The 23,818-nt window shown below is 43.1% G+C and overlaps 1 protein-coding gene across 1 annotated transcript in view; it reads right to left on the bottom strand.

The window, feature by feature from the left end:
* The window catches only part of PCSK2 (proprotein convertase subtilisin/kexin type 2), a 230,315-nt gene that overhangs the window by 50,164 nt on the left and 156,333 nt on the right, over positions 1 to 23,818 (bottom strand). Inside the window, exon 6 of the mRNA XM_061126390.1 lies at positions 658 to 734. Coding sequence (XP_060982373.1) covers positions 658 to 734 — 77 coding nt within the window. The remainder of the gene's footprint in view (positions 1 to 657; positions 735 to 23,818) is intronic.

Here is a 23,818-nt window from a genome sequence, read left to right as displayed (position 1 = left end):
TCCTCTGTCCGTGAGATTGTTCTGGCAAGAATACTGGAGTAAGTTGCCACTTCTTCCTCCAGGGGAGCTTCCTGACTCAGGGACAGAACACAGGTTTCCTGCATTGCAGGTAGGTTCTTTACCACTGAGCTGGCAGCGAAGCCCTGTTACGTTGTATACCTGAGACTAATTATGCCTTAGTAAAAAAATACTTCAAACCTATGCCAATTAACGTACTGTTTTGTCAAAAGAGACTACATGAGCTGTTACGAGGTTACAGCGAAAACACTTTTCGAAAACATATAGACACAGACCCGAGGGGCAAAATCGTTCTCTGCAACAGGTTCAAGAGATTAAGTGAAACTCATATGTTTACATTCATCTTGTGGTGAGCTGAGAAAGGATTTCTTATTACTCCTCTTTTATCTTTAATAAGGTGGCAAGTAATTCCTATTCAACTGAACAACATAGTTGAAAGAAAATTCTAGAAGAATGTTGCCATATTAAAAAAAATTCGAGAATTTAAAAAATATAGCCACAATAAAGGAAAAAGTCACAGTATAATTTCATGAAGCACTGAGATTATTTTTCTGGTGATATTCAAGCCTTAAAACATAGAACAGAGTGAACTAAAACCCCACTCCTGATGTCCCAGCCATCCCCGGAGGCCCAGTTTACCTGTTAAACCAGTCGTCTGTGTATCTAGGGTACGGATAAGGGTCATTGCTGCTGAAGTCGTAGCTCGCCTCAGCGTTCTGCAAAACACAAGGTGCATCATTAGGTCATAAATCTAGAGCACGGGCATGAGAAGATGCTAAGAGATGCAACTGTCCTAAGTGGACGGTCCCTCACCCAGGGCTATGTCAACCTGCTCTCTGGACCAGCCCTTGAAGAGGTGACAGACAGGTGTGTCCGTGGATGTTTCTATCCTCTCCTGGTATCCTCTTTTCCAAGCTCCTTCACCCCATCCTGTTCCAGGCTCTCAAAGTGTTAGCGAATTTGGGTTCTGTGCTACCCAGGACCATCTCCATTTTAAGTTGAGTGACCACTGTGGGTCAGTGGGGCTCACTTGGAGCCAAGACTCACATTAAGCTTCCCTGGACTGATGGCCAGAAGGTTCTAGTTCTCATGTCACAAGTGAGGAAGCCTCTTGCATTCCGCAGAACTCATTCCCAGCTCCCAGCTTTGGGCTGACAGAGGCTTGTCTCCTTTACAATTACAAGTGTTAAACGCGAGAGGCAAACACTGGCCACAATATCAACCTCATTTACTCAACAAATATCATTGAGTCTAATATATACCAGGGCTTCCCTGGTAGCTCAGCTGGTAAAGATCCACCTGCAATGCAGGAGACCCTGGTTTGATTCCTGGGTCTGGAAGATCCGCTGGAGGAGGGATAGGCTGCCCACTCCAGTATTCTTGGGCTTCCCTGGTGGCTTACACAGTAAAGAATCACCTGCAATGCAGGATACCTGGGTTCGGTCCCTGGGTTGGGAAGATTCCCTGGAGAGGGGAATGGCTACCCACTCCGGTATTCTGGCCTGGAGAATTCCATGGATAGTCCACGGGGTGGCAAAGAGTTGGACACGACTGAGCCACTTTCACTTTTCACTTTCATATACCAGGGACTTTTCCAAGGATGGGAATACAGTGGTGACATCCCTGCCTGCAGGTAACTTACAGCCTAGTTGGAGGGACAGATATCAATCCAATAAGTAAATACAGGATTATAAACAAGGGTCTTCTTAACCCTTCAGGTTACAATGAGGAGTTTAAATTCTATGCAGTCCAGCACCTCCATTTTTCCCTCTGAGAGTCTTGCCCCTCAGAAATCAATTATGTACTCACTTAATTTGTCTCTAAGTGATTTCATGTTTTAATTTTTTCCATCTCGGTCTTCAACTGGTCAGCCTTTTATTTTGGTCCATGATGGGAGATGGTCCCCCACTATCGGGTGGCTAATCCCTTGCTTCCCCTCTGCCTTGTTGGTTGCCCAGGGATGCAGAGTTCCATGAAGCGCCTCTCTCTCATCCCACCCTCACTCCTTTGTTTTTGAGGTCTGCAACCAAGATCCCAGATGGTTTCCTGGTCCACAGTATCCACTTGGCTGGGAATCACTGGGTTAGGTGCATATTCCAGCTTGGAAATGTCTCAATTCCAAGGCAACCTGAGACATTTTCAGGAGTTGTGCCCTTTTATGAGACAAAACACTATAGTTTGTAATAGTGTTACATGATGTTTGCATGATGTTTTTAAGAGCAAATTGACCAGTTCCATGAGTCTGGGTTTCCATTTGTTGGATGGCAAAGGGCCATCAGGAGCTGGAACGACCTGAATCATAATACTAATGTATTAAAATAAATGTGCTTGAGGCAGAAGTCACCTTGAAATTTGTTTAAACTTCTTTCACTTAAAAGTTTTTAGCTTTATTGAGGTATAACTGATACACAAAATATCCCATACATTCATCTTGCTGAGTCTGGACATGTGTATATACTCATGACAACATCACCACAACCTAGGTACTCAGCATACCCATTACCTCCAAAAATGTCCTTGTGTTCTTTTTTTTGGTAAGAACTTTTACCATGAAATCTATCCTCTGAACATATTTTATAGTATATAATACTGTATTGTTGACTGTTACATGATAGAGGTCTAGAATTTATTCAATGATATAAAGGAAACGTCATATTCATTGAAAAACAATTCCTTATTCCATTCAAAATTTGGACCAGTCATTGTATACTGGGCACTAAACATGGCTATCTGTGTTCTAGAATCTAGGTCTTCCTTCAGTTCCTGGCTTTAGAGAGGATAACGTCCTGTCTCCACTGGCCATAATTATTGGCAAATACCCAAATCACCTGCATTCACCATTAATATAATCCCATCTTTGGGAGACCCTCTCAGATTTGGCTTTTTTTTTTTTCCCTTGAATTTTCTTGAGCTATTTAGATGCAGTTCTTTCAAGGGATACGATCTTAAAAGTAACTTCTAAAAAAAAAAAAAGTAACTTCTTCCTCTTCCCTAAGTATGTTTGGTTACCTCTAAACTTCCCTGAATTTTTGAGATGAGAGCATCCTTAGGTAGGGTTGGTGGAGTGGGAATATCAAGAGGAATACAAAGTAATACTTTATCTTTTGGGTTTCAAAGCTGAGGTTGAAACTTGAAACAGTTGATTTGGAAGATTATTTGCTAAGCTTGGTTTGTTTCTCTGTAAAAGAGATTAAAAGGCCCCAGTCTAAGGTGAGCTGAATGGAAAATTCATGGACTAGCCCTCATGAGGCCCTCAGAGGGGACTCTGAGCACTACCTCTCTCTTCTGAGCTGGGCTCCTGGAGTGGGAAGGGGATGCATTGGAATGTTGAACCTCAGAGAGGTCCGGGACTCATCCCAGGACAGGAGCTGAGGACCAGAAGCAGCTCTGTGGGGTGTCTTGGCTGAGGGGCCTGGGGTGGCCCCCCTCTGTGCTCTGTGATGCACAGCGCAGAGCAGGAAGCAGCGGAATCATCTTGGGAGGCTGAGATTAGTGAGAACACGATGAGAGAACCAGCTGCCCCGGGAAGTCCAGGGGTCAGGGCAGTGAGGATCCAGGGTTCAGAGAGAATACACGAGAAGGGGTCACTGAGGCCCGTGGGGGTGGGGCTGCAGCTGTTGGTTCCAAGGTGGAGAGGTGATGAGACGAGAGGTCTGGGACCCCACTCCCTCTCCTTGATTCTGTGCTAGTCCTTGAAGCTTGAGGGTGGAGGCAGGAGGGTGGGGGCAAAACTTGAGCAGGACAATGTCAAATTTCTACCGTCGGTAGAGCAGGGTGTTGGATAGAAATTAAATTCCACTAGAGGAAAAATAAAACCAGAATTTTCTACACTTCTGGGTTTGCTGCCTAAGCACCTGACCCATTTCTCCAGGTTTCTCACTCACAACTGCGTCCTGAGGTCTGGGCTGAGGTCTGTGGCTCTAAGTCCTGGTTCTGGAGAAAATGGCTTGCCATGAGGTGGGTTGGGGGTGGAGCGAGGAACTGGAGAGTTCTGCCAGCAGAGTTTGATTCTGAGAAGACACAGACTCCGAGACCACTTTTATAGCAAGAAGAAAGACCATGTATTGTCTGAGGTCAGCTTCACCTCTGAAGGCTGAAATGGATGAAGACATAGAAACTTTAATTTGTTGTCCTTACAATTAATTTGATGACTAATGCTAATTCTTTGTGTAATAGTCTATGTTGAGACTGCATATTAAGGAAGGCAAACAGTTGTTTTTGTTTGGTCATATATTTTCTGGCTAAAAGTCAAATGGTTTATAGCAAGAAAGGATGAGCAACTTTTTGCAAGGGTTCTGTTTATAATTTTATAGCCCAAACCAACTCATTTATTGATCTGAACTACAATGTTGTCATCCATAAAATTGTCTGTGTACAGGAATAAATTAAACTGGCCTTGGATTATACTGGAATTTTCTAAAATATCCATTAACATGGATGTTTGGGAGGAAGTGGAGTCTCTGTAGATTGAATACTTGGGAATCCAAGGCTAAGCCAGAAGCTTGTTTTGGTTTGAATTCTGTAACGTTGTTCAAAAATACATTAGTCTATTTTCCTTTAGAAAATACTAGCTGTTTAGTGAACATAATTTAATCATTGATGATTCAGGGTCAGGCTGATTCAGAGTCACCATTAAGAACTTGAATTATCATTGTACCATAGTGGAGAGAGTTGGAAGATTGGGTTGAATCCAAAATGACCTCAGGGCATCTCTGCAAGTTATTTCTGGAAGAAACTTCTGATAATGGCTCATTTATTCTTTAAGAGTTGAGTGCAGGGGGAAAGAATCCATCCAGTAATTAGTATTTCTAAGTCTTAGTTTCTGAATACTTGAATGCATAGTCAGAAAGTAACGCTAGATTGCTCAGATGCTTGTGTCTGACCCTTTGCGACCCCATGGACTGTAGCCCACCAGGCTCCTCTGTCCAAGGGAATTTTCCAGGCGAGAATACTGGAGTGGGTTGCCATTTCCTACTCTAGGGGATCTTCCCAACCCAGGGATCTAACCCTCACCTCTTACATCTCCTGCATTGACAGATGACTTCTTTACCACTAGTGCCACCTGGATAGCCCCAACACTGGATTGTTATTGTTGTTTAGTCACCCAGTCATGTCTGACTCTTTCTGACCCCAGGGACTGCAGCATACCAGGCTTCCCTGCCCTTCAGCAACTCCTGGAGCTTACTCAAACTCATGTCTATTGAGTTGATGATGCCATTCAACCATCTTGTCCTTTTCTGTCCCCTTCTCCTCTTGCCTTCTACCTTCTTCCAGCATCAGGGTCTTTCCCAATGAGTCAGTTCTTTGCATCAGGTGGCCAAAGTGTTAGAGCTTCAGCTTCAGCATCAGTCCTTCCAGTGAATATTCAGGACTGATTTCCTTTAGGATTGACTGGTTTGACCTCCTTGCAGTCCAAGGTAGGGACTCTCAAGAGTCTTCAACACCATAATTCAAAAGCATCAGTTCTCTGGCACTCAGCCTTCTTTATGGTCCAACTTTCAAATCTATACATGACTACTGGAAAAATCATAGCTTTCACTATACGGACCTTTGTAAGCAAAGCAATGTTTCTGCTTTTTAATATGCTGTCTAGGTTTGTCATAGGTTTTTTTCCCAAGGAGCAAGTGTCTTTTAATTTTCATGGTTGCAGTCACTGTCTGCCATGAGTTTGGAGCCCCCAAAATACTAGATTAGCTCTCAGAAAAGAAATTTAATAATTATGGGTTTACCTGTTTACACTGTGCATTTCCCATCAGATTGGTTTGTCTGCCCTTTTGGCTTGGTAAGGACAAGGTGCTTACAAATTTTCTCAAAATCTTCTGACCCCATTATATCTGAGGTGTTGCCATTAAAGGCATGTCTGATACTTGGGCTGGTCTCACCGTGGAAGCTGGTGGTGGACCTGGTCGCAACCATGTCTGAATTGCTGTAACATTTTCAGAGAAGCTTCTGAGACCTTTGAGACTGAACTCAGCTCTGGCACTGCCACCCTGACCTCCCAGACTCTACCTGCTCTGGGACCATTGGAGTTTCCTTGCTGGGTTGTACAAGTGGATGTGTCTGCAGGTGTCAGCTTGGAGTAGGGGAAGGAAAAGAGGCATTAAATCAGACAGATCTGGTTTTGAACCAGGCTATTTGGTCTTGGCAATATTCATAGTTTCTGGAAACTGAAGTTTTCCTCATCTTTAAAATGCAAATGACAAAATGGTAACCGTTTGATTGCTGTGAGGGTAGAAGGAAGGAAGGAAGGGATATGAGCCGGCAAGCACCCTATAGATGACCTCATACTTCTGCTTTTATTATCTGCTTTACCTTCTTTTATCATCTATGTCAAAAGCCACAAAATATGACTCCTGAGCCACATTCAGCCCACCACTTGTTTTTCTAAATAAAGCTTTATTGGAACATAATCATGTTCATTTGCTTATGGGTTGCATATGGCTGTTTTCACACTGAAACAGCAGATTTAAGTAGTTGTGACAGAAGCCTACAAATCTTAAAATATTTACTATCTTTTACAGAGAGAATTTGCCTGCATGGATCACAGTCTTGTCATGGAGAAGGGGCTTGTGTAATTCAATGAAGCTATGAATCATGCTGAGCAGGGCTACCCAAAACAGATGGTCATAGGACCATTCTGACAAATTGTGGTCCACTGGAGGAGGAAATGTCAATCCACTCCAGTATTCTTGCCTGGAGAACCTCATGAACCGTCTGAAAAGGCAAAAAGATATGACACTGGAAGATGAGCACCCCAGGTTGGAAGGTGTCCAATATGCTACTGGTGAAGAGTGGAGAGAAATTACTAATAGCTCCAGAAAGAATGAAGCAGCTTGGCTGAAGAGGAAATGATGCCCAGTTGTGGATGTGTCTGGCAATGAAAGTAAAGTCCAATGCTGTAAAGAACAACGTTGTATAGAACTTGGATTGTTATGTCCATGAATCAAGATAAATTGGATGTGGTCATACCGGAGATGGCAAGATTGAACACTGACATCTTAGAAATCAATGAACTAAAATGGATGGGAATGGGCAAATTTAATTCAGATGACCATTACATCTACTACGTGGATAAGAATCTCATAGAAGAAATAGACTAACCCTTCTAGTCAACAAAAGAGTCCAAAATGCAGTCCTTGGATGCAACCTCAAAAATGACAGAATGATTTTAAGTCATTTCCAAGGCAAACCATCTCAACATCACAGTATTCTGAGTCTATGCCCCAACCACTGATGACAAAGAAGCTGAAGCTGACCAAGCTGACCATGAAGGTCTACAACATTTTATAGAACTAACTATAAAAAAAACTGTCCTAAACAAGGAGTCCTTTTCATTATAGGAAATTGGGATGTAAAAGTAGGAAGTTGAGAGATACTCAGAAGAACAGGCAAGTTTGGCCTTGGAGTACAAAATGACACATGGCAAATGATAACAGAGTTTTGTCAAGAGAACATGCTGGCCGTAGCAAACTTGCTTTCCCAACAACTCAAGACACGACTCTACACATGGACATCACAAGGTGGTTAATAGCGAAATCAGATTGGTTATGTTATCTGCAGCCAAAGATAGAGAAGCTCTATACAGTCAGCAATGGAGAAGGCAATGGCACCCCACTCCAGTACTCTTGCCTGGAAAATCCCATGGACAGAGGAACCTGGTGGGCTGCAGGCCATGGGGTCCCACAGAGTCAGACATGACTGAAGCGACTTTGCAGCAGCAGCAGCATACAGTCAGCAAAAACAAGACCTGGAGCTGACTGTGGCTCAGATCATCAGCTGCTTATTGCAAAATTCAGGCTTAAACTGAAGAAAACAGAGAAAACCAGTAGGCCATTCAGGTATGACCTAAATCAAATCCCTTATGGTTATACAGTAGAGGTGCAAAGTAGATTCAAGGGATTAGATCTGATAGACAATGTGCCTGAAGAACTATGGACAGAGGTTCATAAAACTGTGCAGGAGATGGTGACCAAAACCAGCCCCAAGAAAAAGAAATGCAAGGCAAAGTGTTGTCTGAGGAGGCCTTACAAATGGCTAAGAAAAGAAGAGAAGCAAAAGGCAAGGGAGAGAGGGAAAGATATACCCAAATGAATGCAGAGTTCCAGAAAATAGCAAGGAGAGATAAAAAGGCCTTTTTTAAATGAACAATTCAAAGAAATAGAGGAAAACAATAGAATGGGAAAGGCTAGAGATCTTTTCAGGAAAACTGGAGATAACAAGGGAACATTTCATGCAAGGATGGGCACAATAAAGGACAGAAATGGTAAGAACCTAACAGAAGCACAAGAGATTAAGAAGAGGTGGCATGAATACACAAAAGAACCATACAAAAAAGGTCTTAATGACCTGGATAACCATGATGGTGTGATCACTCACCTAGAGCTGGACATCTTGGAGTGTGAATTCAAGTGGGCTTTAGGAAGCATCGCTATGAGCAAAGCGAGCAGAGCTGATGGAATTCTAGGTAAGTAGTTAAAATACTAAAAGATGATGCTGTTAATGTGCTACACTTAATATGCCAGCAAATTTGCAAAACTCAGCAGTGGCCACAGAGCTGGAAAAGGTCAATTTTCATTCCAATCCTAAAGAGGGGCAATGCCAAAGAATGTTCCAATTACTACACAATTGCACTCATTTCACATGCTAGCAAGGTTATGCTCAAAATCCTTCAAGCCCTAGTTTGTACATGAACTGAAAACTTCCAGATGTACAAACTGGGTTTCGAAGAGGCAGAGGAACCAGGGATCAAATTGCTAACATTTGATGGATCATGGAGAAAGCAAGAGATTTCCAGAAAAACAGCTACATCTGCTTAATTGATTATGCTAAAGCCTTTGACTTTGTGGATCACAATAAACTGAAGAATTAAGAGATGAGACCAGACGACCTTACTTGTCTCCTGAGAAATCTGTCTGCGGATCAAGAAGCTATAGTTAGAACAGGATCTGGAACAATGGACTGGTTCCAAATAGGGAAAGAAGTATGACAAGGCTGTATATTGTCACCCTGCTTACTTAACGTCTATGCAGAGTACATCACGCAAAATGCTAGGCTGGATGAATCCCAAGCTGAAACCAAGATTGCTGGGAGAAATATCAATACACTCACATATGCAGATGACACTCTTCTAATGGCAGAAAGCGAAGAGGAACTAAAGAGCCTGCTGATGAAGGTGAAAGAGGAGAGTGAAAAAGCTGGCTTAAAACTCAGCATTCAAAAAACTAAGATCATGGCATCAGGTCCCATCACTCTATGGCAAATAGAAGGGGGAAGAGTGGAAGCAGTGACAGATTTTATTTTCTTGGGCTCCAAAATCATTGCGGACAGCGCTCCCTATGGTCAAAGTTCCCCAGAAGGAGGTGCTGTTTTGCAGCTCACCCACCGGTAGGGGGAGCTTTTTTTCAATTTCACAGGAACGCAGGTAAGGACTAGCATGTATTTGAGCCACAGCAAGAAATAAATCTGTCTAGTTACAGTCATGTATAAGCCAAGACCACAGAGGAATTGTACCAGGGAGACAATGTGTCTCTGTGAGATGTCAGGTAATTCCAGACTCAAATAATATCTCATGCAGTGAGAGTTTGTGCTAATGGTACATCATGGCATGTGATTAGTTGCCAGTGTAATTTCACAGCAATAGGCACTCAGAACAAGAGCGTAGGTTGCATTTGTCCCTTTATTCTGGCTTGCTCTTTTCTCTCAAGGCATTTAACCACATAACCCAGCTAGGAGCTGGTAAAAGTATCAGTTGAAATTGCTCTGTGCTTAGGGACTAATGAGACAGGAGCAAGCTTCCCAGATAGACTCTCAAACTGCAACCTTATCATCCTAGAACAAAGCTCATCTGTATGGAAATTGAGCAGAAAAGTGCCCAGGCCACTAGAGTCTGAAGAATTTTGCTCTGCGCCTTCTTGCATTGGATGTGGTCACGTTGGAAAGTTTCCAACGGCGCATATTTGAATTTTCCTCAATTCATTCTCCCACATGCGCTGGTTTAACGATCATGTTCAGCTCACTTTTGACTGAAACCAACATTAAAGAGATTTATGTATATCTTAAGTCTAGCAGTAAAACTTAATGAAATTTAACATTTCTCTAGCACTCAAAGTTTTTTTTTTAAAAGGTGCATAGTCAGAAAATTGTTGGAAATCTTTCTTCTATACTCCGAAGATTTCCAGAGTCGTGTGTTTTTCCAGTGACAGAATATTCTCTGTGGATTGGACACCTCCTACAATCACCAGGAGATTTCAACAGCACGTCAGTAGCTATTCACTGGACCATGCGCTGGAGTAGGAGATGACAACCCACTCCAGTATTCTTGCCTGGAGAATCCCATGGAAAGAGGAGCCTGGTCGGCCACAGTCCATGGGGTCGCAAAGAGTTGGACATGACTGAAGTCAATTAGCATGGCATGGACTATGTTCCAGGTAAGAGGAATGTAGGTCCAAGCCATGTCTGGACCGTTGTCCTTTTTAGTTTCCAAAGCTGTGCAGTTCCATCCTTTGGTGTTAATGTGACTCTTAAATTTTTTTTTTTTTAATTATTTATTTATTTGGCTGCAGTGGGTCTTAGTTCATGCAAGACCTAGCTCCTCGACCAGGGCTGGAACCTGGGCCCCCTGTGTCGGGAGTGTGGAGTCTTACCCACTGAATCACCAGGGAAGTCCCCCTGATGTCACTCCTGTTGGCAGATGTGGGCAGGTTCCGTCCACCAGAGAAGCTGTGCGGTGCTGTGCTTGGTTGTTCGGTCTAGGTTGTTTAGTCGTTCAGTCTGGTTGTCCCCTCCGTCCATGGGGATCCTCCAGGCAAGAACACTGAAGGCGGTTGCCATGCCCTTCTCCAGGGAATCTTCCCAACCCAGAGATCGAACCCAGGTCTCCTGCATTGCAGGAGGATTCTTTACCATCTGAGCCACCAGGGAAGCCCAAGAATGGTGGAACGGATAGCCTATCGCTTCTCCAGGGGATCTTCCCGATCCCGAAATCGAACTGTGGTCTCCTGCATTGCAGGCATATTCTTTACCAGCTGAACTACCAGGGAAGCCCGCACTAAACATGAGGGGAGATAATCATAATATTAATTGCTAATGGCTAACATAGCACCCTAAGTTCATGCTGCTGCTGCTGCTAAGTCGCTTCAGTTGTGTTTGACTCTGTGCGACCCCATAGACGGCAGCCCACCAGGCTCCCCTGTCCCTGGGATTCTCCAGGCAAGAATACTGGAGTGGGTTGCCATGTTCTTCTCCAATGCATGAAAGTGAAAAGTGGAAGAGAAGTTGCTGAGTCATGTCTGACTCTTAGCGACCCCATGGATTGCAGCCTACCAGGCTCCTCCATCCACGGGATTTTCCCGGCAAGAGTACTGGGATGGGGTGCCATTGCCTTCCCCTCCTTAAGTTCATAGGGTGCCTTTAAGTTTTTCAAAGGACTTTAAGTTCTATTGCTTTATTTAATATGCTCCAAAACTCTGTAGGGTAGGGGAGCAGATATACTGACGGCAGAAGTGGGTCTGTTACTATCTCTAAGACACACTCAAGGCAGCACCTCTGGATGGTCTTTTAGCAGTGTCTCTGCTTGCTCATTCCTTCTTTCTCTCCTCTCAATGCTTTAAAAGGTCTATGAAGCCTGTCTTAGACTAGATACAGGTTAGTTCCCACACATGAATTTTAATAGCTCCCTAGAAGTGAGAATTCCTGGGGCTGACCTAAGGAGAAGAAGGAGAGGAGAAGCTGCCACTCATTGGAATAAATCTTCAAGAGCTGACTCTGCCCAGGGTCCAACACTTGTTTGGAAAAAATTTACATCTTTTTTTTGCCAGCTGCCAACTCAAAATTAGTGTTTCCTTCTTTGTGGGTGTAGACTATGGGTCACAATATTACTAGCAAGACCTGCGAGTATGTCACCAATATGTACTTTTCTACCAGGTTATAACTGTTGTAGATTTGCTGAAATATCTTTTCTACTCACTCCTATCTGGCACTAGATTTTTTTTTTTTAATATAGTGCATATATAAAGAAGGATACACATTACCATGTCACAAAAGTGTATTTTAAATCTTTTGATAACTGTTTCAGTATAATTGCTTTTCTTTGATTATCCTATGGATTTTATCTTATGCATTTAAAATACTCCTGAATATGAGAAGAAAGACACACTTGTGTACCTCGGTAGGTGGTATGTAAATGGGTGTAATCTTTTTGGAGGGAAACAGGCAATTTCTATCAGAATAAAAGATGCACAGACTTTTTGATCCAGGAATCCCACCTGTAAGAATCGATCCTAATTTAGAAAGATGACCCTATATGTGAGACAGTGAAAGAGACACAGAGATAAAGAACAGATTTTTGGACTCTGTGGGAGAAGGCAAGGGTGGGATGATTTGAGAGAATAGCACTGAAACATGTATATTATCATATGTGAAATAGATCGCCAGTCCAGGTTCAGTGCACGAGACAGGGTACTCAGGGCTGGTGCACTGGGACGACCCTGAGGGATGAGATGGGGAGGGAGGTGGGAGGGGCGTTCAGGACAGGGGCCACATGCACACCCATGGCTGATTCAGGTCAATGTATGGCAAAAAACACTACAATATTGTAAAGTAACTAGCCTTCAATTAAAATAAATTCATTAATTAAAAAAAAAGAATCTATCCTAATGGTATGAAGTGAAGTGAAGTGTAAGTTGCTCAGTAGTGTTCAACTCTTTGTGACCCCAGTACAGTCCATGGAACTCTCCAGACCAGAATACTGGAGTGGGTAGCCTTTCTCTTCTCGAGGGGATCTTCCCAACCCAGGAATCAAAGCAGGGTCTCCTGCATTGCAGGCGGATTCTTCACCAGCTGAGCCACAAGGGAAGCCCAAGAATACTGGAGTGGGTAGCCTTTCCCTCTCCAGCAGATCTTCCAGACCCAAGAATCAAACTGGGATCTCCCACATTGCAGGCAGATTCTTTACCAACTGAGCTATCAGGAGAGCCCCTGCCGTATATACCCTAATGGTATACTTGTATGTATATGAAAGATTTGAATTTTTGAGTGTGTTCATGGCAGCATGATTGTAAAAGTGAAAAACCAGAAATGACTTGTGTCCCACATGAGGGATGACCTCTATCAGTGACGGTGCAGCCACACAATGCAAAGCTGCAATTTCAGCAAAGAACAAGGGAAATGACCTGCAAGGTATCATTCCTTCCCATGATATGTTAAGTGAAAAAGGCAACGTGTAGAAAAGAGTGTGTGGTGAGCCCCCATGAGCATAGAAGAGGAAAAATATACTTGATAATAAATGCATAAATAAAGATAGATTAAAAAAAGATAGATAAAAGCTTTTTTATTGTTTTGTGTCTAGAGGGAGGCACAGGGTCTGGGGTGAAAAAAAGAAAGATTTCATTGCATAACCTATTGTTCTGTGTATTTTTGGGCATAATAACAACGATACGAAGGTAATAAGAAAAAGGTAACACATGTTGGGTACTTATTTTGTGCAATGGACTCTTTCAGATTCTTTACTCTTCCTGTGATGTCCTCCTGTGGTGGTACCCTTGTTATCACTCACATCCTCTGAGCAAGCAGACTGTGTGAGGCACAGAGAGGCTGAGTATTTCCCCTGAGGTCACACAGATGGGAAGGGGGCAGAGCAGGGACTTAGACCAGGCAGCCTGGTCCCAGAGGTCTCCCTGCTAACTCCTCTATCTTGCCTCTGCATTAGAATCATAACGTCGAATCTCCATGTGTTGTTTAAAAGAAAAACAACCTGCAGATAAAAATGAATCATGTAGTGGGTTTCTTCCCTAAAATGTCAAGGGGTCAACCTGTCCAAATCCAAGTGTATGAACTGAGATAACAATTTAACCCCCACCCTGGAACACCCCTCACTAGACATCTACATTGTCTGACCCATTCTTTTGATAACAGCATGATTTTATTTAGTGAATTTTTCTTATCCAAGGCCTTAAGCCAACAAATATGCCTTCAAAGAGAAAGATAATTCCCCTGATTTTGACAGCTAGGTCCAATCTGTTTTTTAATTTCTCTGTTGATTATGTCATTCCTCTTAGAAGTAGGAAAATAAACATCACCCTGTGTACAGACAAATCACTTGATGACTGGATTCCCCAGAAACTGAAACCTTGGAAATACTTCCTTTTATCCCCCAGAGCCTCTTCAGCACTAGTTGGTGGTCCTTGGATTCCCGGGCTTAACTTGAATATCACTGGCCGAGATCGGTATTCTTTGAGATGCTTGGGCATGGTGGCTTCGCTAACATGGCATTGCAGAATTTGACTGTGACTCCTTGCGAAACACTCCTTCGATCCTTCTTACCACACCAGTGACAAGTCTCCATGAAGAGCGCCCGTGTCTTTAATATCATCCTATTCCTGGCTAATCGGTCTTCTTATCTGACAGAGGCAAGCATTGGCAGCCAACAACATCCTTCTTGAATTGCTATCACTGTATTTATTTTGACAGGTACTTCTATTTATGTCGAGGGATATTGATTGTTTTTCTGTATATTTGAAATAGCGATTTATAGTTTCCCTTTTAAATACATCCATTTGTGAAAAAAGTGAGTCGATTTAAGGAAGAAACCTAGGTAAATAATAGCACTGAGAGCAAAAAATTGTGAAAGTGTGTTATGACTGGTGTATGGTTAGGAAACACTGGAATAAAGCAAAGGTGATATTTATGGCTTGGACTTCTCCAGTTGTCAGCAGAGTCATCCTTAGGAGTGGCTGGACAATTGAGTATCTGTTTGGGGTATTTGAAGGAGCCATGGAAAAAACTTTCTGTCTTCAAATTTCAGCCCTGTCAATTGTCATTTCAACAAGAATTCAATCCTTGACATTCTGTAGACTGTTAGCATTCAAAGATCTTCAGTCATTCATGCATTCATGCATTCATTCATTTTTTCATAGGACACACTTATGTTTATTGAGTACCAACTGCTTGCCACCCTGCTTATTTAACTTATAAGCAGAGTACATCATGAGAAACACTGGGCTGGATGAAGCTCAAGCTAGAATCAAGATTGCTGGGAGAAATATCAATAACCTCAGATATGCAGATGACACCACCCTTATGGCAGAATGTGAAGAAGAACTAAAGAGCCTCTTGATGAAAGTGAAAGAGGAGAGTGAAAAAGTTGGCTTAAAGCAGAAAACTGAGATCATGGCATCCGGTCCCGTCACTTCATGGCAAATAGATGGGGAAACAGTGGTTGACTTTATTTTGGGGGGCTCCAAAATCACTGGAGGTGGTGATTGCAGCCATGAACTTAAAAGATGCTTACTCCTAGGAAGGGAAGTTATGATCAACCTGGACAGCATATTAAAAAGCAGAGACATACTTTGCCAACAAAGGTCCATCTAGTCAAGGTTATGGTTTTTCCAGTAGTCATATATGGATGTGAGAGTTGGACTATAAAGAAAGCTGAGCATTGAAGAATTGATGCTTTTGAATTGTGGTGTTGGAGAAGACTCTTGAGAGTCCCTTGGACTGCAAGGAGATCCAATTAGTCCATCCTAAAGGAAATCAGCCCTGAATATTCATTGGAAGGACTGATGCTGAAGCTGAAACTCCAATACTTTGGCCGCCTGATGTGAATAACTGACTCATTTGAAAAGACCCTGATGCTGGGAAAGACTGAAGGCAGGAGGAGAAGGGGACGACAGAGGATGAGATGGTTGGATGGCATCACTGACTCGATGGACATGAGTTTGAGTCAACTCCGGGAGCTGGTGATGGACAGGGAGGCCTGATGTGCTTCAGTCCTTGGAGTCGCAAAGAGTCGGACACGACTGAGCAACTGAACTGAACTGAACTGACTGAACCTCTTGCCAGACATTGTGTGATAGCAAGCTCCCACTGGGGAGGAAGATGCCCTTGACGGGGATATCTTGCCTTTAGCTCTCATGAGCTGAGGGTCCAGTGAACTTATCAGCTAACAGTGGTTCTCAACTCAGGCTGCTCAACAGAATAGCTTGGGAGCTTTTAGGAATATAAATACTTGAGTGATCCCTAGATTTTTATTTAACTGATGGTGGGTGGGGCTCAGGCACTAGTAGTTAAAAAAAAATGTTAAAACTCATCAGATGATTCTGTTGAGCCAAGATGGAGAACCACTGAGCTGACACCTTGTTCACCATTCTAGTTCCTGCCTCCCTGCTGAGTAAAGTACTGTCTGTGGACCAGAAGTACTGATATCATCAGAGAATGTGTTAGAATTGCAGGGCTTCAGGCTGTACCCCAGACTGGCACAATCTGAATCTGCATTTTAGCAGGATCTTCAGGGAATTCATGTGTGCACATTGATTCTTTTGTTTATAAAATACTTGCATAGGGACATGTTCGCCTTTGGCCCATTCATCCCCCTTAATAGATATATCCATAATTTCCTTATTAGAATCTTCTCCTGCTTTCCTTCCTCCCTCTTCTGCCTAAATTCTACAACAGAAAGAAACTGAACTTGATAAGCCATTCAGACGTCAGTATGGATAAGTATGGTACATGACCCTTCCCGATATAATTTGCTTTAACAAAAGAGAATGGACATTGGAAAATGCTACACGTCTCAGTCCCTAATAGCAGAGATTGAAGGGTAGGATTTGGGAGCATCAGAAGCTTCTTGGCATCTAGACTGAAGTTCTTCCTATGGAGATCAGTTCTAAGAACAGAGTTGTTGCTATGGATTCCTTTGATTCTGAAGGAAGGACCTGATGAACCAAAGAAAGCAAAAGAAGCAAGATGAAGTGTGTGGCTGGGATGCATCATATTTTTGGATTCTCTGTGCTTCTGGTAGGTGACAGCTCTTGAGGGGGGTGGTTGATTTTGCAAGAAAGAATGAGTTCAGAGTGAAGGGTCTCCTGCTATTAGATAAATTTTGATGAATATTAACATTTGAATTATTTTTGATTCCTGCTGCTTAAAATACAGTTCCTGTCAAAACTTAAAAAACATACCCAATTATAGACAAACTAAATGATAAGCTGCCTGAACAGCAAATAGGAGTTAAAAACTTAAAAAAATGTGTTTATATCACAATGCATGCTTATCTCTATGCCCTGCCTCTGTTTCTGAAAAGAAATGATATGTGTTTCCTGGATTCTAACACATGGTATATACAAGCTAACATGAACAGTGTTGTAAGATCTAATTTGGATTTAGTAAAAAAGAGGGCACACATAGATAACCACAGGGGTGCAGAGATTCTGTACTCGGTCTTTGCTTGGCCTCACAGTCCGAATCTGTGCTTGGATGCAGCTCGAAGCTCATCTGAGCTCCTGACTGGTCTCATTCAGGCAAGGGCCCTGGCACCGGCCAGTCCTCCCAGCTGTGGGCCAGCCTTGTTGTGTTCCCCCATAGCCTTTACTGCCGAGGTCTCCGTGCCCCACAGTGATGAAGGTGACCTTGAGCGAGGTGGATAAAGCAGCTCTGGGCCATGCTGGGAGACTTTACACTGCAGGAGAGGCAGCCACAGAAGCAATGGCTAATTTCAGGTGTAATGAAAAGATTTTGTTTTCTTTGATGGGTTTGAGAAAGGCAGCTGAATTTAACAGTAATGATATCCTAAGAGGATAAGGAGAGCAGTTAGGTTCTGGGACAGAAAGGGGCAGCCAACAGTTGGGCTCACGTAGCTGTTCTCATGGCTTCCCAGGTGGAAAACTAGTGGTAAAGAATCTGCCTGTCAATGGAGGAGACCTAAGAGCCAAGGGTTCGATCCCTGGGTCTGGAAGATCCCCTGGAGGAGGGCATGGCAACCCACTCCAGTATTCTTGCCTGGGAAATCCCATGGACAGAGGAGCCTGGCAGGCTACAGTCCATGGGGTTGAGTAGAGTCAAACACGACTGAAGCGACTTAGCACCCACACCTGCTTTCACCACCTTCCCGGGTGGGAGGCTGAAGGGCTGGCAGCGTCCGGCTAAAGGCAGTTCAAACCCGTTTGCTCAGTTCCACAAAGACCGAGTGTGCTGTCGAGGGCTTGTGACAGCCACCCTAAAAATCAGACAGAGGCACAGTTTTGGAAAGGGAATTGGGAGATAATGTAGCCGCTGGGGTCTAACTCAGCACTGTCGCGGGGGTGAGGTACAAGGCAATTTGTGTCTCTGTCTCCTCCTCAGACCGGGGCTCTATGGAGCTGCCGAGATGCTCACGGGTGCCGCTCTGCTTCCCCTGTGAAAGGCCACTGAGGTCAAGGCCACCACTTTTGAGAAGCCGTCCTGTGCGACTGGTTACACAACTTCAGCACCACCAGCCTCTCCTTTTCCAGCCCTAAAATTAGCAGAGATGAGTTCACTGATAGCTGAGTCACCTCTTCAAAGGAGTTGTTCTGTCCAAATATTATTTATTGGAGACTTTGTCTTAAACACACTTACACAATGTTTTTCCTTCTGTCAGAAGCATAGCTCTGTGAATAATGACTGTATCACACAGGCGTCTATTGCTATTACACATCACACATCAGTTTTACGTATAATTTAAGGAGTGTATAATTCAACACAAATTAAACTCAGTTGAACCTCGGGTGTGTGTGTGTGTATGTGTGTGCACATACACGTGCATGTGTGTGTGTGTGTGTGCTCAGTCATGTCTGACTCTTTGAGACCCTGGGGACCGTAACCCACCAAGCTCCTCTGTCCATGGGATTCTCCAGGCAAAAACATTGGAGTGTGTCATCATGCCTTCCTCCAGAGGATCTTCTGATCCGTGACTCTTGCATCTCCTGCATTGGCAAGCAGATTCTTTACCACTAGCGCCACTTGGGAAGTTTATTTCTTTTTCGATAAATTTTTGTTGAAGAATAGTTGATTTACAATGTTGTGTTGATTTCTTCTATACAGCAGAGTGACTCAGTTATACATATATATATTCTCTTTCATATTCTTTTCCATGATGGTTTTTATCAGGGTATTGAATATAGTTCCCTGAGCTGTACAGTAGAACCTGGTTGTTGCCTCACAACAGTTTTGAGAACTGAGAATTGTAAGGTCTATTTTACAAAGGAGAACACTGAGGCTCAGTGAGGTCATGGAATTTGCTCAAGGTTTTCAGTTAGAAGTGGTTGAGTTAGTATTAAAAGTTAAGTCTTCTGACTCAGATTCATCCTCTCCTTTCTGTAGTACATGGCATCAACAGCTCTTTCTCATGATGAAGAGTAAAGAAAAAAATTATGAGACTTAGCACTTTGTTTGTCCCAATGCCCTTGGAGCTGAGTGGGAGCATTAAGACCTCAGACACATGAAATGGTAGAGAGATGAGGCGTGGGGATGCAAGGACTCTGCATTGTTACACAGCTTCAAATCCACAATAAATCAAACTCAAAAGCTTGTCAGCAACCTTCTTGCTTGTCTCTTTTTGCTTCAAAACAGCTAATCTCTGCTTTGGTGATTCTTTTTAGGATAACCTTGCTAAGAGGAGGAGATGGAAAGAGAGCGCCATGACCTTGGGAGATAAGCAGAAAGGGCGACGTGGCATGTTGCAAGTATCTCAGTGTTTATGGCTGAGAAAAAGGCCAAGCAGATCTGTTCCCTTTCATGAAGATGTTGTTTGAATCTTACCTTTGAATGAGACCAGGTTTATATTCCCAGTTGATGTGAAATGTGACACACACACAAAAAGGACAGATCCCCAACCGTTCTGGAGAAAGATTAAATGTGCTTGTGGTTCCTTTCACAGCCATTCATCATTTTAATTGGTTTTGAAACCAAAAAATTTTGACAGCATTTGTGATGGGAATCCAACTTCATAATTCATAAGCTATGGAAAAGCGATCACAGCCTTCATTTGGAGTCTGTGCACATACCTTTGTGAAGTTGCTACAAGGGTGGAACAGCACATTCCATGTTAATCACACAGTCTGCGCACGAGGGTTGCTGCAGTTGAATGGTGGACACTGGTCACTTGGGAAGAAAATACTCTGCTCTGGTCCTTTTGAGGACAACATGCCCTTGATTCATGTTCCTCTGACCATCCCTGCTGCCGGCATTTCTAAGAACCATGGGTGTGCCCATATGGCCTCCTGGCCTTCCAATCCCATGGCCTCTCCCCCCAGCTCCAACTATTCCCCTTCGATTTCACTCCAGCACCTTCTTTCATCTTGTCATAACCTAGAATAGTGACTCTGTTGAAATCACAAAGCCCTCATTTCATTCTCTGCCTTCTGCTGTCTGTCCCCTTCCTCTCTCCTCCTCTAATCACCCAGCCGTCTCGTCAGGGCCTGCAAACCCCTTGCCCACTCCACTTCCTTCTTGCCATGTCTCCGTCTCATTTTGCATACTTCCTGTCAAGACTGGACCACATCTCCCAGAGTTTTGGGTGTCAAGTTTTCACCCCTTAGTTTCACCCCCAAGGCAGATCATGATCAGTGCTTTACCAGTTTCTCTCTAGCTCAGGAGTCACCAGCCTTCTCCTGGAAGGACCAGGTGATAAGTGTTTTAGGCCTTATGGTCTCTGTGCCAAAGCCCCACCTCTGCCTTTGAAGGGGCAGGGCTCCCTCAGTGATGTGTAAACTGGTGGGTGTGGCTGTGTCCCCATGAACCTGATTTACAAACAACAGCAATCAAAAGGAGTGGGTGGGCTGTAGTTTGCAGAGCCCTTCTTGTTGTGAGTTAAGCATGTTTCCCAAAAAGGTAGTGTTAATTGCTCAGTTGTGTCCGACTCTTTGTGACCGCGTGGACTGTAGCCTGTCAGGCTCCTTTGTCCATGGAATTCTCCAGGCAAGAATACTGGAGTGGGTTGCTATTCCCTTCTCTAGGGGGGCTCTTCCCGACCCAGGAATGGAACCAAGGTCTCCTGCATTGCAGGCAGACACTTTACTGCCTGAGCCACTGGGAAGCCCCTCCCAAAGAGCTATGCTGAAGTCATAACTCGGGTATGGAAAACCTAACCCCCTATCTCCATTATTTCCAAATAAAGTCACATTCCTTTCTGTAGTGCCTAGCATCTACAACTGTTTTCTATGATAAAAAGAAAAAATTATGAGACCGAGCACTTTGGGTGTCCCATGTGAATAAGACTTTATTGAGAAATAGGGTCTTGGCAGATGTAAAGAAGTTAAATGAGGTCGAGCTAGATTAAGATGGACCCTAAGTCCCAAGACTGGTGTCCTGATAAGAAGGTCAGTGTAGAGACTGTGACACCAACACACACACACACGTGGAGAATGACAGGGTTAAATGGGTCCCTGTGATGCTGAAGTCATGAGTCTCTCAGTTAAGGGCTGCCCACAACCACTGGAAACCAGGAGTGAGGCTGGGGACAGACTCTCCTTCAGACATTCCAGAAGGACCAGCCCTGCTGGCCACTTAACTTTGGACTTCCAGCCTCCAGAACCTCCAATGCGGTTCTCTCAGTTGGTGGTGTTTTTACAGGAGCCTTAGAAGCTCACACATGGCTCTAGTGACAACTTCTCCGTCTGTGACTGAACTCCATGCTGATCTTGACTGGAACTCACTCCTCGCTCAACTGTGCTCACTGAGTCAGCTCAGATGTCACCTTATTTAGGGAGAGATCCCCCCCCGCCACATGACACTCTGCTGTGGATTCAAGTCCCTCACAGCCCTCGTCTCACTTGCCACCCGCTCCAGTTCACTGTAAGTGGTTCAAGGAGGTGGGTTCTTTTGATGCTGCTGGACAAAGAGCGGACATTCATTACATGTTGAATAAGTGAATGAACTAAAGACAAGAGGGCTTCCCAGCGGTGCAGCAATTAAAGAATCTGCCTGCAATGCAGGAGACCTATATTTGATCCTTGGGTCAGGGAGATTCTCTGGAGAAGGAAATGGCAACACACAGTAATATTCTTGCCTGGGAAATCCCATGGACAGAGGAGCCTGGCAGGCTACAGTCCATGGGGTCACAGAGTCAGACACGACTGCGCATGCACACACAAAGACAAGAATTGTCTAAATCATTTTGTTGATCCAGTATCATTTGACATCATGGGACTAATCAGGTGGAGTGTGCTCATTTTCTGCACATAAACAAAATGATCAAAATAAGATCGTTCGTTTATGGAATTGGACACAACAGCACAACTATGCATCCAAGGATTTCTAAACCTTTAAATAGTCACCTTTTCATTACTTGCATTTTTGTACATTAAATATTGATATTCCCAGACCTCCTTTTGTATGCAGTGTACCCCACTTCATACCACGTTTAGCCAATGATGGGGTTGTCAGCCGCATTATTTGCATACTTTAATTGCATTTTGCCCTTATTATTTAGAGAAACAAGTGGAAAATGGAAAAATAAAATAAGCTGATGCTAGAGATAAAAATAGAGGTCTCATAAACTTAATTCAATTGAAGCAAGATAGAAATCATTAGCTGTGCTACAAACAGCAGAACTTCAGTAAAACTTCAGCCTCAATCGAGACTTCACTGGATTTAACTCAGCTGTGTTCAGTTGTGACAGAAAAGAAATATTTGAAATACTTATCTTTTTGAGGACAAATCATCAAAAATTAATGCTTAAAAGCTGAGATATAATAACGGCTGTATAATTATGGTGATTTAGAATTTTTTTTTTAGCTTTCTGGGAATATATGGCATAAGTTTCCATTTACTGTTCCAATTTGGGGAATGCATATATTAAAAAAAAATTGATCAACTTCTATTTAAGTTTATTTCATTCAGTTAAAAATTCCAGTATCTGTGTGTAAATCTTAATGAAACTTTTAAGATAGAAATGTTGATGGGAAAAAGAAAGGAAATCAAAGTGTCTTGGTTTAGCTTGACATAGGGCCTAAGACAAGAATGGGCAGTTGATTTTCTGAACTCACTGGACTGCAGGCATGGGAGTTCAGATCCTGGGTTCTTTATCCTGGCTGGAATGTATGTCCACCCCCTAGACCCATGCTGTGTGACGGTAGTTTTGCTGAAGAAGAGCATTCTCACCCCAGAGGTAACTGAATTGTTTCCAGGCTCCTTGCACTGTCAGGATAGTTATATTTTCTAGATATTAAATAGCAGTTGGGTTAGCATATGACACAGCAATCTCAAGATAAAGGCAGTCTTAGTTTTGTACAAAACCCTGTATGTGAACATACACGGTGACTTGATTTATAATTGCCCAAACTGGGAGGCATCCAACTGTCTCACAAGTGGAGACTGGGGGAACAAACTGTGCTGCAGCCACACAATGGAATACTATGCAGCGATGAAAAGGAACAAATGCTGAAACACACAAGTGCATGGATGGGTCATAAGCACAGGAAAAGAACCAGACTCAAAAGACTTACTTTTAAAAAAACCTGCAGGATTTCCTGTGTATGACGTTCTCTAGAGAAGACAAAACTACAGGGATAGAAAACAGATCAGATCTGTGGTTGCCGTGGGCTGAGAGTGGGTTTGCAGTGGACTGACCAAAAAGGGACAGCATAAGGGAGCTTTGAGGGGTGATAGAAGTGTTCTGTCTATCAATGGTTGTGGTAGTTACATGATTTTATGCATTTGTCAGAACTCATAGAATCGTGCACCAAAAAGAATCAATTTTATTTTCTATAACTAAAAAGTGAATTGGAAAAAAACAACAATTGGCTCCCAGACTAGAGTGACTTTAAGTGATAATAAGTGAAGTGCTCTTACCCTGGTGGAGTATATGATATGACTTATAGTTATAGCTTTGGAATGTACCATTGTTTCTCTCAAATCTTTTTTCCCCCTATTCTTTTTTATGTTTTAAATATGTAAATAATTCTTTATTGTAAGGTTGTTAAAAATATATGGTATTCTCAATCTGACATTAGTTTATTTTTTAAAATTTATTTGATTGAAGTTTAGTTGCCTTATAATGTTTTGTTAT

The sequence above is a fragment of the Dama dama genome, chromosome 23 (assembly GCF_033118175.1).
Source record: "Dama dama isolate Ldn47 chromosome 23, ASM3311817v1, whole genome shotgun sequence".
NCBI lineage: Eukaryota > Metazoa > Chordata > Mammalia > Artiodactyla > Cervidae > Dama > Dama dama.
The sequence above is the reverse complement of the archived record's forward strand: the minus strand, read 5'-3'. Positions and strand labels throughout refer to the sequence as shown.